General features: G+C 42.0%; 1 protein-coding gene across 1 annotated transcript in view; it reads left to right on the top strand.

The window, feature by feature from the left end:
• Positions 1-14,559, top strand: part of LOC144688424 (microtubule-associated protein 1 light chain 3 alpha) — a 32,714-nt gene extending 18,155 nt beyond the window's left edge. The window contains exon 4 of the mRNA XM_078554935.1: positions 13,389-14,559. Coding sequence (XP_078411061.1) covers positions 13,389-13,551 — 163 coding nt within the window. The 3' untranslated portion in view covers positions 13,552-14,559. The remainder of the gene's footprint in view (positions 1-13,388) is intronic.
• The last annotated feature ends 387 nt before the right edge of the window (positions 14,560-14,946 follow it).

Genomic DNA, 14,946 nt, shown 5'->3' on the forward strand with positions numbered 1-14,946 from the left:
CTGTCCTAACTATAGCCATTCAAAGGTAAATTGATTTGGGATCCATTCCTTTGGATTGTAAAGTCGAGCTTGTCGCTCCACTGTTTAAAAATGTGGGAGAGAGAAATAAGGGAATTATGGACTGGGACAAACTCCTGGAACTCCCTCCCTAACAGTACAGTGAGTGTACCTACACCACATGGATTCGGTGGTTCAAGAGGGCAGCTCACCGCCCCCTTCTCAAGGGCGATTAGGGATGGACAATAAATGCTGTTGGCGTTAGCGACACTTGCATCCTATGAGTGAATTAAAGAAAACTGACGTGGTGTCTAAAGTTCAATTCCTCACTGGGTATATTTGTCAAACCATCAAAGGATTCCTGACAGAAAGAAGTTGAACATAAAATAGCTTTTTTGGCCAAAGGTTGCCATTAACTAATCATTTTAAAGAGACAAATGAGGTAGTTGAGAACAGTGAGTACCTCCCTTCAAATGAATTCAGAATTATAGAACAACGGAGTGAAGTGCAGCTCTCTTTAATTGTATCCTGGCATCTTTCCTTATTTTGCATTATTAGAATTGGAAACCCTGTCTTATACAAAAATGACACGTCTCATGAAAAGAGTTGAGTCTTTGCCACATGAATCACCACCTGTCCATTGGTTGCTAATGCAATATTAATGCAAGGCCTAATGTCAGGCCTCTATTGTTACAGGAAGTGCTCACATTAAGCATTCTTCATAGAAGAGGTGTAAAGAAGTTTAACCACAGTCTATATATATATATATACATATATATATTTTAGACCGTTTGTTTTGCTAGGTGTGCTCACAGTTTTAGTCTGGAAATGAAATGGAGAGGTTATAGAAGTCCAATAAAAGCAAGAGAATTGAACTATTGATCAAGTTTAACATATTAAGTTATAATATTTGGTGAATATATTTGTTTTTGACATTGAGTCCGCAGCAAGGGAGAGTTTTAAAATGAGAGCTGGGCCATCTTTACGTAAATCTGGAACTTGCTGCCAGAAAGTTGCTGAGGGGTCAGTTGAAAATTTTAATACCGAGATTGGTAGATTTTTTGTTCGGTAATGTTTAATGTTTAGTCGCAGCAAGGCCCTGATATCCTTCATTGAAATATTCGGCAATGGATGTTGGAATTGAAAATTGACTTGGGATTCAAATTCAAACTCTCTGGTATACAATCCAATTGATATCAATTCAATACATTAATTGGCTGAAGTAGTTATTAAATAGACCATCCAAGGGAAAGTATTTATCATGTACGCCTGTATATTTTCTCCTCTTTCACCTCCTGTGAAAATACATTCAGCTGACATTTTCCTAGCTCTCTGGCAATCAGTTCTTTTTAAATGGTTTTGGTTTGCGGGTATACAACAGCAGCCAGGGCAACTCCTGCTCCAGTTGCAGCTATACTTCTCGTGACACAGAAGCACAACACTTTTACTTGGTGCTATCTCACAAGTATTCACGGAAACTAGTAGTTTTCCATGTGGGGAATCACAAACTCCACGGGCAGGATTAGAGTTGCTACAATTGACAGCAATGCCGTTTGAAACGGCAATAGTTTGCATTTATATAGTGCCTTTAACATTGTTAAACTTGCCAAAGCTCTCTATGGGAGGGTATTCAGCAGAAACGTTGCACCGAGCTAAAGGAGACATCAGGATAGGTCAACAAAAGCTTGGCCCAAGTGGCAGGTTTTAGGGAGGGTTTTAAAGGAGGAGGAAGAGGCTTAGGAAAAGAATTCCAGAGCTGAAGAATAAGATAGCGGAAGACACGGCTGCTGGTGGTAGAGCAAAGTAAGTCGGGATGCACCAGAGACCAGAATTGGAGGAATGCAGGAACCCGGAGGACTGGAGAAGATTATAAGAGATGGGGAAGGGTAGAGGTCAGGAGGGATTTGAACGCAAGCATGAGATTTTTTAATTTGAGACTCTGTGGACCGGGGAGCCAAAGCGAGCACAGGGGGTTGGGAAAGAGGAAATAAGGTAGAGTTTCTCCCTCCGGATTGCTGTATGCTGACCCATGCTGGAAGGCACACATGGGAACACTTGAGTTAAGAGAATCAGGGTCATTCTTATGTCCCCCACAACTAAATGGTTGGCCAACCAGCCAAGGTTATGAGCAGCACTTACCAAAAAATGACTGCTGCCTGGGGTGGGGGGGCTCTATGTCAGTAAGGGAGCCAATGCCTTGAGAAGCAAGGGAGGGGCCTATTAGTCAAACCACACCCACCTCACTCTAACTGGCAAGGCAGCATTAGCAGATCCTTTAATGATGACCAATCATGATTGGAAATATGTGTCACAGCCTCAGGTGGTTTTGGTGCCAGGTGTGACCAGCTGCAGCTTTGATAAAATTCCATCAACAGACTCACGGAATATTGCCCACGAATAGAAATACAATTTTCAGTACAATCTGCTGACTCAGTTATGTTGCAAACCATTAGAGCAATAGTAATCTTATCCTGAAGGTTATATTACTGACTTGCAACACATGGTTGAAGCCAGCTATTATTTATAAGACATTAGTACCTCTCTCCTGGGATAGTCCGGGAGCGTGGTGTCTGCTGTTTCCTGCTGTTCTGTGGCAACCTAAACGGGACCAGTTCGTCTGTCAATGTAATCCAGCAAATTTACCGAAGCAGTGAATCACGTGAGTGGCTGGATGCGAAAATCATAGAATCCTAGAAATTTGCCGCACAGAAGGAGGCCATTGGACCCATTGTGTCCACAGTGGCCAGTAAGTAGCCATCCAGCCTAATCCCGCTTTCCAGCTCTTGGTCTGTAGCCTTGTAAATTACAGTACTTTGGGTGCATGTCCAAGTATTTTTAAATGCAATGTGGGTTTATGCCTCTACCACCCTTTTCAGGCAGTGGGTTCCAGATCCCCACCACCCTCTCGGTGAAAACATTTCCTCTGAAATCCCCTCTTAAACCTCTTGCCCTCAATCTATGCCACCTGGTTAAGGATCCCTCAACCAAGGGGCATCAGGTCTTAATATCCACTGTATCCAGACCCCTCATAATTTTATACATTTCAGTGAGACCTCCCCTCAGCCTCCTCTGTTCTAAAGAAGACAGTCCTAGCCAGTCCAGTCCTTCCTCATAACTAAAACAAAATTGTAAAATAAAAAAAAATCTACATAATAGGAGGAATTCTTGTGGGTTTTGTGTGCGCATGTGTTTACGCATCTGTACATATCTATTGGTCTTGGGATTATACTTGTGTGGGAGATGACTGAAACCCACAGTGCATAGAGTGTATTGCAACAACCCACATTACATGCCACCCAGCGGGATTGGGACCTCCTTTTGACAAAGGATGTGTGGGAGAAGGAGACAGATACATCACTGGGGTTGTCATTTTCACTGGTTACCTGTGGAATACTGGGTATCCACCATGACAGCTCGTGCCACAGGTCAACCAGGCAGTAGACTTTACAAATGTATGACCAGTAATAAAACATTAAGCATCAAGTATTTTTTTTTATATATATATATATATTTTAAGTATTTTACACAATTTAAATAAAAATCCTGACCCAAGCTGATGTTGGCAGAGATATTTTATTTTTGGTGTCTTGCTGAGGTGGACTGTTGTCCCTGCCAGGATTGGAGGGAGTTGTTAATGAGGCACTTCGATGCTCCTATGTTGTGACTGCAGTTGATCCAAATGAACACATGTTCAAAGTGCTAGTCATTAGATACTTGTTTTTTGATGGAAGAAACCTTCCTGGTGTGAGGAGCATCACCGGCAACTATTAACCCTTTGCAGAGAATTGTGAAAATAAATTAAAAAATATTTGGAAAGATTTGGGAAGGTGGGGGAAAATAGACCGATAAATAAAACCTGCATTTTAAGCTCACACTGAAAATCCAATCATATTCTAGAATTCTACAGCACAGAAGGGGGCCATTTGGCCCATCGTGCCTCGTGCTGGCTCTTTTGGAGCTATCCAATTAATCCCATTTCTCTGGAGCTCTTAATTTTTTTTTTTCTCTCTTCACATATTTATCCAATTCCTGCTTGAAAACCAGTGAATCTGTATCTGCCACCCTCTCAGGCAGTGCATTCCAGATTACAACAATTTACTGTGTTTCTTTTTAAAAAAGGGTTTCCTCATGTTGCCTCTGGTCCTTTTTTATTAATCGTCTTAAATCTGTGACTTCTGGTTACCAACCCTTCTGCGACTGGAAATCAATGTTCCCTGTAAGCTGCCTGGCTGTGTACGAGTCAGCCCCTCCCAGTTGCCGTTCGTGAGTGACCATGTATATAAAAAAAAATTAAAGGAGCCACTTACATAAACAAATGAGCCACACTTGAGAAGAGGAGGAGGAGGAAGTTCCACAATTATCCCCATCCACAATGATGAGGGAGCACAGCACAACAGTGCAAAAGATAAGGCTGAAGCATTTGCAACAATCTTCAGCCAGAAGTGTTGAGTGGATGATCCACCTCGGCCTCCTCCAGAGGTCCCCAGCATCACAGATGCCAGTCTTCAGCCAATCCAATTCACTCCGCATGATATCAAGAAACTGCTGAAGGCACTGGATACAGCAAAGGATATGGACCCTGACAACATTCCAGCAATAATACTGAAGACTTGTGCTCCAGAACTTGCCGCACCGCTATAGCTACAATACTGACATCTACCCAGCAATGTGGAAAATTGCCCAGGTATGTCCTGCACAAACAGCAGGACAAATCCAACCCAGCTAATTATCACCCCATCAGTCTACTCTTGATCATCAGCAAAGTGATGGAAGAGGTCATTGCCAATGCTATCAAGTGGCACTTGCTCAGCAATAACCAGCTCACTGAACTCAGTTTGGGTTCTGCCAGGGCCACTCAGCTCCTGACCTCATTACAGCCTTGGTTCAAACATGGACAAAAGAGCTGAACTCCGGAGGTGAGAGTGACTGCCTTTGACAACAAGAAAGCATTTGACTGTGTGGCATCAAGGCGCCCTAGCAAAATTGGAGTCAATGAGAATCAGGGGGAAAGCTCTCCGCTGGTTGGAGTCATACCTAGCACAAAGGAAGATGGTCATGGTTGTTGGAGGTCAGTCTTCTCAGCTCCAGGACATCACCGAAGGAGTTCCTCAGGGTAGTGTCTCAGGCCCAATCACCTTCAACTGCTCCATCAATGACCTTCCTTCCATCATAAGGTCAGAAGTGGGGATGTCACTGATGATTGCACAAAGTTCACCATTCACAACTCCTTAGATACTGAAGCAGTCCATGCGTATATACAGCAAGTCCTGGACAATATCCAAGCTTGGGCTGATAAGTGGCAAGTAACATTTGCACCACACAAGTGCCAGGCAATGACCATCTCCAACAAGAGAGAATTCAACCATCTTCCCTTGACATTCAATGGCATTACCATCACTGAATCCCCCACTATCAACATCCATCGATCAAACTGAATTGGACCAGCAATATAAATACTGTGGCTACAAGAGCAGGTCAAAGGCTGGGAATTCTGCAGAGAATAGTTCGCCATCTGAGTCCCCAAAACCTGCCCATCATCTATAAGGCACAAGTCAGGAGTGTGATGGAATACTCTCCACTTGCCTGGATGAGTGCAGCTCCTACAATACTCAAGAAGCTCGACACCAGCCAGGACAAAGCAGCCCACTTGATTTGGCACCCCATCCACCACCTTCAATATCCATTCCCTCCGCCATCGACGCACAGTGCCAGCATTTACAAGATGCATTGCAGGAACTCAAAAGTTCCTTTTATAGCACCTTCAAAACCCATGACCTCCACCACCTAGAAGGACAAGGACAGCCGATGTATGGGTACAGCACCGCCTCCAACGTCCCCTCCAAGCCACTCGCCATCCTGACTTGGAAATATATCGCCATTCCTCACTGTCGCTGGGCCAAAATCCTGGAACTCCCTCCCTAACAGCACCATGGATGTACCTACACCACATGGACTGCAGCAGTTTAAGAAGGCGGCTCACCGCCACCTTCTCGAGGGCAATTAGGGATGGGCAATAAAAATGCTGACCTAGCCAGCGACGCCCATGTCCTGTGAAAGAATTTTTTAAAAAGTGAGAGGATATGTTGCTGAAAACACACTCTCTTTATTTACTCTATCAACCCGTTCATGATTTTGACCACCTGTTAAATCTCTTAACTTTCCTCTGAACTAAGGAGAGCAACTTTAAAAAAAATATATAAAAAGTCATGAACAAAGTGTACACTTTGTGTACAATCAAGATTGTCCTGTCAAGTTTATATACTGACACAATATACTTATCTTTCAATTCTCTCTGTAAAAGAGGAGAGCCAGTCCAAAACATATATGGAGACAAGTTGAACAGCGTGCAGGCAAAAATTGAAGTGCAGTACTGAGGGAGCACTACACTGTCTGAGGTGCTGTCTTTCGGATGAGACCTTAAACGGAGGCCCCATCTGTCCTGTCAGGTGGATGTAGGAGATCCCATGGCACCATTTTGAAGAAGAATAGAGTTGATGAAAGGTCATCAACCTGAAATATTAACTTTGTTTCTCTCTCCACAGCTGCTGCCTGACTTGCTGAGTATTTCCAGCACTTCCTGTTTTTATAAAAAAAGGAGTTATCTCTGGGCAATATTTGCACCCCAATCAACATTATATAAACAGATGAGATGGTTATTATGATATTGCTGTGTAAAATTTGCTGCCTCATTTTTTTTTTATTCGTTTATGGGATGTGGATGTCACTGGCTAGGCCAGCATTTATTGCCCATCCCTAATTGCCCTTAAGAAGGTGGTGAACAAAGAACAAAGAAAAGTACAGCAGAGGAACAGGCCCTTCGGCCCTCCGAGCCTGTGCCGATCATATTGCCCGTCAACTAAAACATTTTGCACTTCCGGGGTCCGTATCCCTCTATTCCCATCCTATTCATGTATTTGTCAAGCTGCTTATTAAACACCACTATCGTACCTGCTTCCACTACCTCCTCTGGCAGCGAATTCCAGACACTCACTACCCTCTGCGTAAAAAAACTTGCCCCGCACATCTCTTCTATAGTTTTCTCCTCTCACCTTAAATCTATGTCCCCTAGGATTCCACCCTGGGAAAAAGCTTCTGACTATCTACTCTGTCCATGCCACTCATAATTTTGTAAACTTCTATCAAGTCGCCCCTCAATCTCCGTCGCTCTAGTGAGAACAATCCGAGTTTCTCCAACCTCTCCTCATAGCTAATAACCTCCAGACCAGGCAGCATCCTGGTAAACCTCCTCTGCACCCTCTCCAATGCCTCCATATCCTTCTGGTAATGTGGCGACCAGAATTGCACGCAATATTCCAAGTGTGGCCTAACCAAGGTTCTATACAGCTGCAGCATGACTTCCCAGCTTTTATACTCAATATCCCTGCCGATGAAGGCAAGCATGCCATATGCCTTCCTGACTACCTTATCCACCTGCGTTGCCACTTTCAGTGACCTGTGGACCTGTACACCCAGATCCCTCTGCCCGTCGATGCACTTAAGGGTTCTGCCATTTACTGTATAATTCCTGCCTGTACTAGACCTTCCAAAATGCATTACCTCGCATTTGTCCGGATTAAACTCCATCTGCCATTTCTCCGCCCAAGTCTCCAACCGATCTATATCCCGTTGTATCCTTTGACAATCCTCTTCTGGTGGTGAGCTGCCTTCTTGAACCGTTGCAGTCCATGTGGTGTAGGTACCCCCACAGTGCTGTTGGGAAGGCAGTTTCAGGATTTTGACCCAGTGACAGTGAAGGAACGGCGATATATTTCCAAGTCAGGAAGGTGTGTGGCTTGGAGGGGAACTTCTAGTATTACAAAAGTGTCCAATATGACAAAAGTGACAGCACTTCATGAGTACTTCAGTGGTAAAGAAAGCACTTTGGGATGTTACGCCGTCATGACAGGCGCTACAAAAATGCAATTTAAAAAAAAACAAATCTATGTTCAAGGATGGGTGTAGAAAAGTTCCTGATAGGGCGTGTGGCTGAGCAGTAGCCTGGAGGGTACCACGCAAGCCTTGTTCTGTGATAATTACCACATATCACATTGTGCAAAACAAATCAGAGGCACTGTGCATTGAAAAACCTGGCCAGGCGCAACAACTAAATGTTTTGGAGACCATTAGAGTGGGGGTACGTTCCCCTAACACTGCACTGCCCAAAAAAAAAATTACGTTTTTTAATACTCGTTCTTGCATTTTGCAGCATTTCTGTGAGCAGACTTTGTGGATATGTAGGCTATTTTTATCCTGAAAAAGCACATGGAATATACTGGGTTCAATGATAAAACTATAAAATATGAAAGCACGGATGCAATGGTAAATTTATTTCTAAAGCTTTAGTGAGACCACAATTGAAATACTAAACACTAATATTGGACTCTACCTGTTTGGAAGAACTTTGAGGTAATAGAGAGGATGGAACACAGACTCGCTAAAATGCTGCCTAGCATCAGGAAATAATGGGGTTGATTTCATTAAGACAGAGGAGATTATTGGATGATTTGAGAGAGAAGTTTAAAATTAGGAAGGAATTAGAAGGTTGGGGAAGTCTAGAACAAGGGTACATAGATGATTAAATATAAAGAATTGAGGACAGCGGGCAGGAGGAACCTTGTTTACACATAGGGTCGTTAGGCAATGGAATGCACGATGGCAGTTAGCAATAGATGTGTAGACCATGTCAAATATTTAAGAATTGGTTAGAGAGATGTTTGAAAGAAAGGGGGGACTAAAGTGATATGAAAACAGGGACATGGGATTAGGATCCATGGGGAGGATAAACACTAACACAAACTGGTTGCTCTGGGTGACCTGTTTCCATTTTACAATTCCTATGTGATTTTTTTTTTGGTCAATGTTGTTAGTCAGGACATGCAACGACTAATTATTACAAATATCTTCCTTCGTGTCCATTCTATATTGCATTCCAATCTCTCATTACAATGACCAGTTTGCTATTTATAGCACAAAAAAGGGTTTATTGACTTAAATTTCATGTTGTCGACAGGTATGAAAATCTCAGGACTGTCATGTGTCACGGTAACTTTCCAACCGCTAAATTGTATGGGAAAAATATTTTGAATTTTTTTTTCTGTCAAATCACATTAAACAAATTTTTGTATTTACTTGCTACAAATCATTAATAATATGCTGTTTGAAGATTAAAGTGTTTTTGTGACTAAAATATTTTCATTCGCTCACTCTCAAAGTTGTGCAATGAGGGAAAACCTTCAGTATTTGATATTTTGGCCATTTTGTGGGTTGATCAAACTTCAGATTGTTTCTTGGTCACTATAATGTGTTTGAAGTTCTTTTACTAACTGAGAAATCTACGCTTAACAAATTTTAATGATCAGGACTATTATGCCTAAGATTAGAGCTGCTTTCTTGTTCAAAATTTCCGATTTGTTCTGTACAGCAATGGTTAAATCCATCAGTAAAATAAGACAATGATTGATTGTAATCAGAGAATGGGGCATGGTGTCAGATGGACGTGGATGAAGATATTTGTGATCATTAAGAGCTGAACTTGAGTATCGCTGAAAGCTTTTTGTCTTGCACTCATCAGGACGGACACAAGGATACCAAAGGGAACAGCAATTTATACTGCATGAGAAAAGGGTGCTGATTGGTTGGCAAGTAGACAACTGTTCCCTGGTACTTTCTCCATGGCCACGCCTTGACAAATAGTCCACTTACCAACCAATCAGAACCCTTTTCTCGTACAGTATAAATTGGTGTTCCCTTTGAAATTTGGTATTCTTGCTGTCCTTCATCTGACCTGATGAGTGCAAAATGAAAAGCTTTGACAGCATGTCTCTTTTTTTGAGCAATACTCTAGTTCTGTACTCCCAAGGGACTATTTAGTTGCTGAATCTTTCAGCTAGTAATAATGACTTGCACACGTCATCCAATATTTTTAAAAATCTGCTCAGGTGCTGGAAAAGAAGTAAAGTGATGGGTCTGTACTCTGAAAAGATGTAGCTTATGTGTTAGGTCCAGGGCCAATACTTTAAGGTTACAGAAACAAGATCTTAAGAATGACACTAAACGCAACAGTTATTTGTTTAAAATTAATGGTGGGTAATCCATCATGGCTGTTGATGAGAAGAAACTGTGGACTATATGGTATCCAAATTAGCACTGCAAAGGATTCCAAACTATTTCCACTCATTCTGTTTTTTGCCTGGTTCAGTTCCCAGTAATGCCTGCATCCCATGAACGAATTTTAAAAATATATCATTACAAGTCTTTCTTTTTATGGGTTCACAAGCAGATTCAATAGTAGCCTTCGAAAGGGAATTGGGTAAATGCCTGAAGGAGAAAATGTTACAGGGAAATGCGGAAAGGACCAGCACAGACTCGATGGGCCAAATGACGGCCTTCTGTGCTGTATTATTCTATGGAATTCTTCTCAATACTGTTACAGCTTAGTAAGGCAGTCACAACTGTTTTTTTATTTACTTATTTGAGTGAATAGTTCAGCTTGACCGCTACTGTAAAATCTACAGTGCTAACGCCATTGCTAACGCCCTTGTATTCTTTGTACAATTCAATGTTGTCAGTTACAGCCTAAGCTGCAGTCCGATGAAGTGCTGTCCTCTGCCTTTTAAAGTCTGAGGATGAGCATGAGGTAATTCAATAAAACCCATTAGCTAAAATAAAGGTTCCGTCATCTGTCATCAGATGTTAATCCGAGAGCCTCTTCAGGTGAGTGTAAAATAACCCATGATACTATTTTGAAGGGCAACAGGGAAGTTCTCCCCAGTGCCCTGGCCAATATTAATGCCTCGACCAACATCATTAAAAACAGATTATTTGAACATTATCACGTTAGTGTTTGTGGGAGCTTGCTGTGCATACATTGACTGCTGTGCATCCCCTCCAGTACAGCAGTCAATGTGACTATACTTCAAGAATTCCCAAAGCCAGTGAAGTACTTTTGAAGTTGTGAAAGGCACTATGTAAATGCAGTTTGATCCCTGGGCGTGCCATATCTAAGTCTCCAGAGTGAAGATGATAGCTACCTCATCCACCTCAAAGGTGGATATTCAGGCCATAAGACCATAAGACATAGGAGCAGAAATTAGGCCATTCGGCCCATCGAGTCTGCTCCGCCATTCAATCATGGCTGATAAGTTTCTCAACCCCGTTCTCCCGCCTTCTCCCCGTTACCTTTGATCCCCTTACCAATCAAGAACCCATCTATCTCGGTCTTAAATACACTCAATGACCTGGCCTCCACAGCTTTCTGTGGCAAGTGTGTTAAGTCTCCCATGGTGTACATTCAAAGCCCAGGATTTGAGAATGTGGGGTTGGACCGACACTTCAGTGCTGCATTGCCAGAGTAACTGCCTTCGAATGAGGTGCGAGATCTTTAATGTGCATTCTAGAAGACCATCCACTGTGCTATGATGACACAGGTAGATATCAAAGGCCCAGTGGTGCTATTAGAAGAAGAGGAGGATGTCTTTCCTGTTCCATGGCCAACAATTTCTCCCTTTATAATTAACTACCAAAAACAGCTGCTTATTCCTCTCGTACCCTTTTTTTGGTGAGATCTTGCTTTGTACAAAAAACATGGTTTGCCAGCATAACAGTTACTTTATTTACAAAGTAATTCATCACACCAAGTTTGTGATATTTCTGACTGATGTGATGAAGTGCTACAAAAATATTGTTGAAAAGAGAGACATGTTACCAAAGCTTTTCATCATGCACTCATCAGGACAAATGCAAAAATGCTAAATTTCAAATGATCTCAACAATTTATACTACAGGAGAAAAGGGTGCTGATTGGTTGGCAACCTGACTCTGATTGGCTGAGGCATTGCCATGGAGAAAGCAGTGGGAAACTGTAGGCTCCCCAAGCTCTCGGGTACATGTCCCTCTTAGTTCCGTACTAGCAAGCAACTGTTTATAATTTTGCTCTCTCGCTTATTAAGCAAGTTCCTTCCTGGGCATCTTTCATTCCTTATTGTCAGAGGTAGCAGGTGTTGAGCAGGAAAAGCCCAAGATTCAGTGAGGACCAAAGGACAACAATGATTTCTCCTGGGCCCTAGTAACCTTCTGTCATGTTTAAATCGGCTTTCCCCATTATTATTTTTCTCACCAACAAAAGAAAATCTTGAACAGAAACGGTGATATTGTGTTACACACACTTTCAGAAATAAATATTTAACAACCATCAACATCTGTTGTCTTGGGCTTAAGCAACATTTAGCGATCCTGAATGTCATTTTTCTTTTTTTTTCTATCCTGATTACCAACGACCGCATTTAGTGTCTTGTATGTACCTTATATCAAGGATTCATCTGCCCCCTCAGATGCAAGAAATCACATGGCATTATTTTGATTGAGAGCAGGCGAGAAGTTCCTGGGTGTCCTGCCAATATTTATTTATCCGTCAACTGACATCACACATTCTCTGGTCATTATCACATTGCTGTTTATGGGAGCTTGATGACTACAGAGTGGCTGCCACGCTTCCTACTTTACAACAGAGACTATGCTTTTAAAAATGTTTCATTGGCTGAAAAGCACTTTGCGATGTCCCGAGTTTGTGAAAAGTATTATATTCAAGTTCATGCGTAGTTCAATTTTCAGGAGTAAATTTTTTAAAATCCTGAATATTTTCCCTTTAAAATCCCTAATGTCAGTGTTAACTTTATTGCTGAGGAATTGATTTGTTTTCTATTTTAGCATCCAGCACTCAAGTCAATTATAGGGCAGAAAAGTGTAAAGTTTTCTTTACAATCCGCTTGGTCCCAAACTCAAGCACCCACTAATCAACTGTGTAGCTTTTCCATTACCCCATCTTTTCATGATCCTTGAGTCAAATTGGCGAGTCATTACTAAACTAGGGGTCATTTCTGTGCTGAGGACCTACAGGCCGAAAATGAACAAATGCGTTTCATGTAGGTCTGGAGTTGTCAACCTTCCAGGATTGTCCTGGAGTCTATGGGAATTAAAAAAAATTTTTTCTTATTCATTCATGGGAATTAAAGGTAAATCTTCTGGACACTGCTGCCAGCAAACCCTGGGAGAAAATTACCATTAAACAATATTTTTTCTTTCACTTATGTAGCAAAAAAAAACATGGGGTAGGGGGTGGTGGAACACTTTGGGTGGTCATGTGATGAAACCTCCAGGAATATATCTAAGCAGAGTTGGCAACTCTACCCTACATGGGCTCTTTATACCCAGCAGGGAGGGGACAACTTTAATTCCATCAAGTTGGCTGGATTGAAATCCATGTCCCTGAGGTGAAAGATGTGGGTTTATCACGCGATCGTTTTCTTTTCCTCCCGACTCGAACTGACTTTGCCATTGCTGCCAGTCACGTTTCTTTCTCTGAGGTTTAACGGCTGTTCCTCCTTCCCTCACAGGCGCAGACTCCAGCTGAACCCAAACCAAGCCTTCTTCCTGCTGGTCAACCAACGGAGCATGGTCAGCGTCTCGACCTCCATCTCCGAGATCTACGAGCAGGAGAAGGATGAAGACGGCTTCCTTTACATGGTATATGCCTCTCAGGAAACCTTTGGGTGCTGAAGGCGGAAGCAGCACCACTACAGCGAAGATCCCTGGACTTCGTTAACCGGTCAAGGATAGAGAGAAGAGAGAATTTCACTGTGTTTCTAAAAAACAAAACAAAAAAAAAACCCAAAACACCAGGATTTCTATCCTGCATTCTGTCACTCTCACGTACTACGAACGCATAGTGTACCGGGGTCATGTAAAACATTGAACAATAGCCTTCTCTCACTTGTATCTATATGATTGGCAATTGTTTATTTGCTAGTTATTGGTCTTTTTTTCCCTTGTGTTTTTTTTTCATTTGTAATTAAAAAAAAAATGTGATTAATGCATGGTCCACCTACCGAAGCAATGAGGAGTTTCAAGGCCTTATGATGACTGGTATTGAATTATGCAGACAGCCTTGAATGGAGAGGGTGAGATATATTATAATATATTATATATATATTATCTATATATATATATATATATATAAATTACCAATGACTTTAAAATTGATTTTAAGTGCATATCGAGTATCGGTGCTACAAGGCAATAGGTAGGGAGGGGAGGGGGGGGGGGGGAAGTGTGGGAGGGGGGTGGGGGAAGGGTGGGGATAGTGGGAGAAGAAACGCAACTTAGGACTGTGCATAATGCTCTTTCCTGGTTTTCATGATCAGCTATTTTAGGTAGAATTTGCTTTTAATGCACTTTATAAACAGCACGGGTGTTTAGGAAAACCCAAGTACAGTCACATTGTAGCATATACAGAAGTAGACTTTTAATGTAGGTGGTCAGTTCCTGTTTTCTGTGACACTGTTATAATTCTTTATATTATTTGTGTGTTGCTTTCTGACTGCATTGGCTATGATTTTATTTTTGGTTGCCAGTTCTGTGTAGTTACAGCGCCTGTTAATGTGTGATAAAAAGGGAATGGCATTCACGGAAATTCTCATAATTGTTGATTTTTATTTCTTCTTTTTGAACAAAACTTGCATAATTTACAAAAAAAAAGTCCAATACAAAAATTATGATTTAAACAAGCCCAGGTCTCCTTGATCCATTTTGTATTTTGAACATTTGGTTTGTCTTGAACTAACTTTTCTAGATTTATGGAGCATAAAACCCAGACGAGCCTGTCTGAGAGAAGTGCTCCCTTGGTGGGTTGCATAAGCTGAACCCCTACCATCCAGGAAGGTCCTGTGTTTGATCTCTAGTCACTCCCAAGTTTGACGATCTCTGCCAGGGGTTGGTTAGGGAGGAGGAAGATCAGTTAGGGTCCCATTCCCCTGACCACTAACTGCTGACCCCTGATGCAGTAACGCAGGAGAGGGTGAATTATGCTTAACTCAACATGCCATGTAGTGACAGGCCACAGGTCCTTTTGAAGCTTCCTTCATGAGGAATGGATTTTCAGCCAAGATACTTCAA

Source organism: Cetorhinus maximus, chromosome 13, assembly GCF_964194155.1.
Source record: "Cetorhinus maximus chromosome 13, sCetMax3.hap1.1, whole genome shotgun sequence".
Taxonomy (NCBI): Eukaryota; Metazoa; Chordata; class Chondrichthyes; order Lamniformes; family Cetorhinidae; genus Cetorhinus; species Cetorhinus maximus.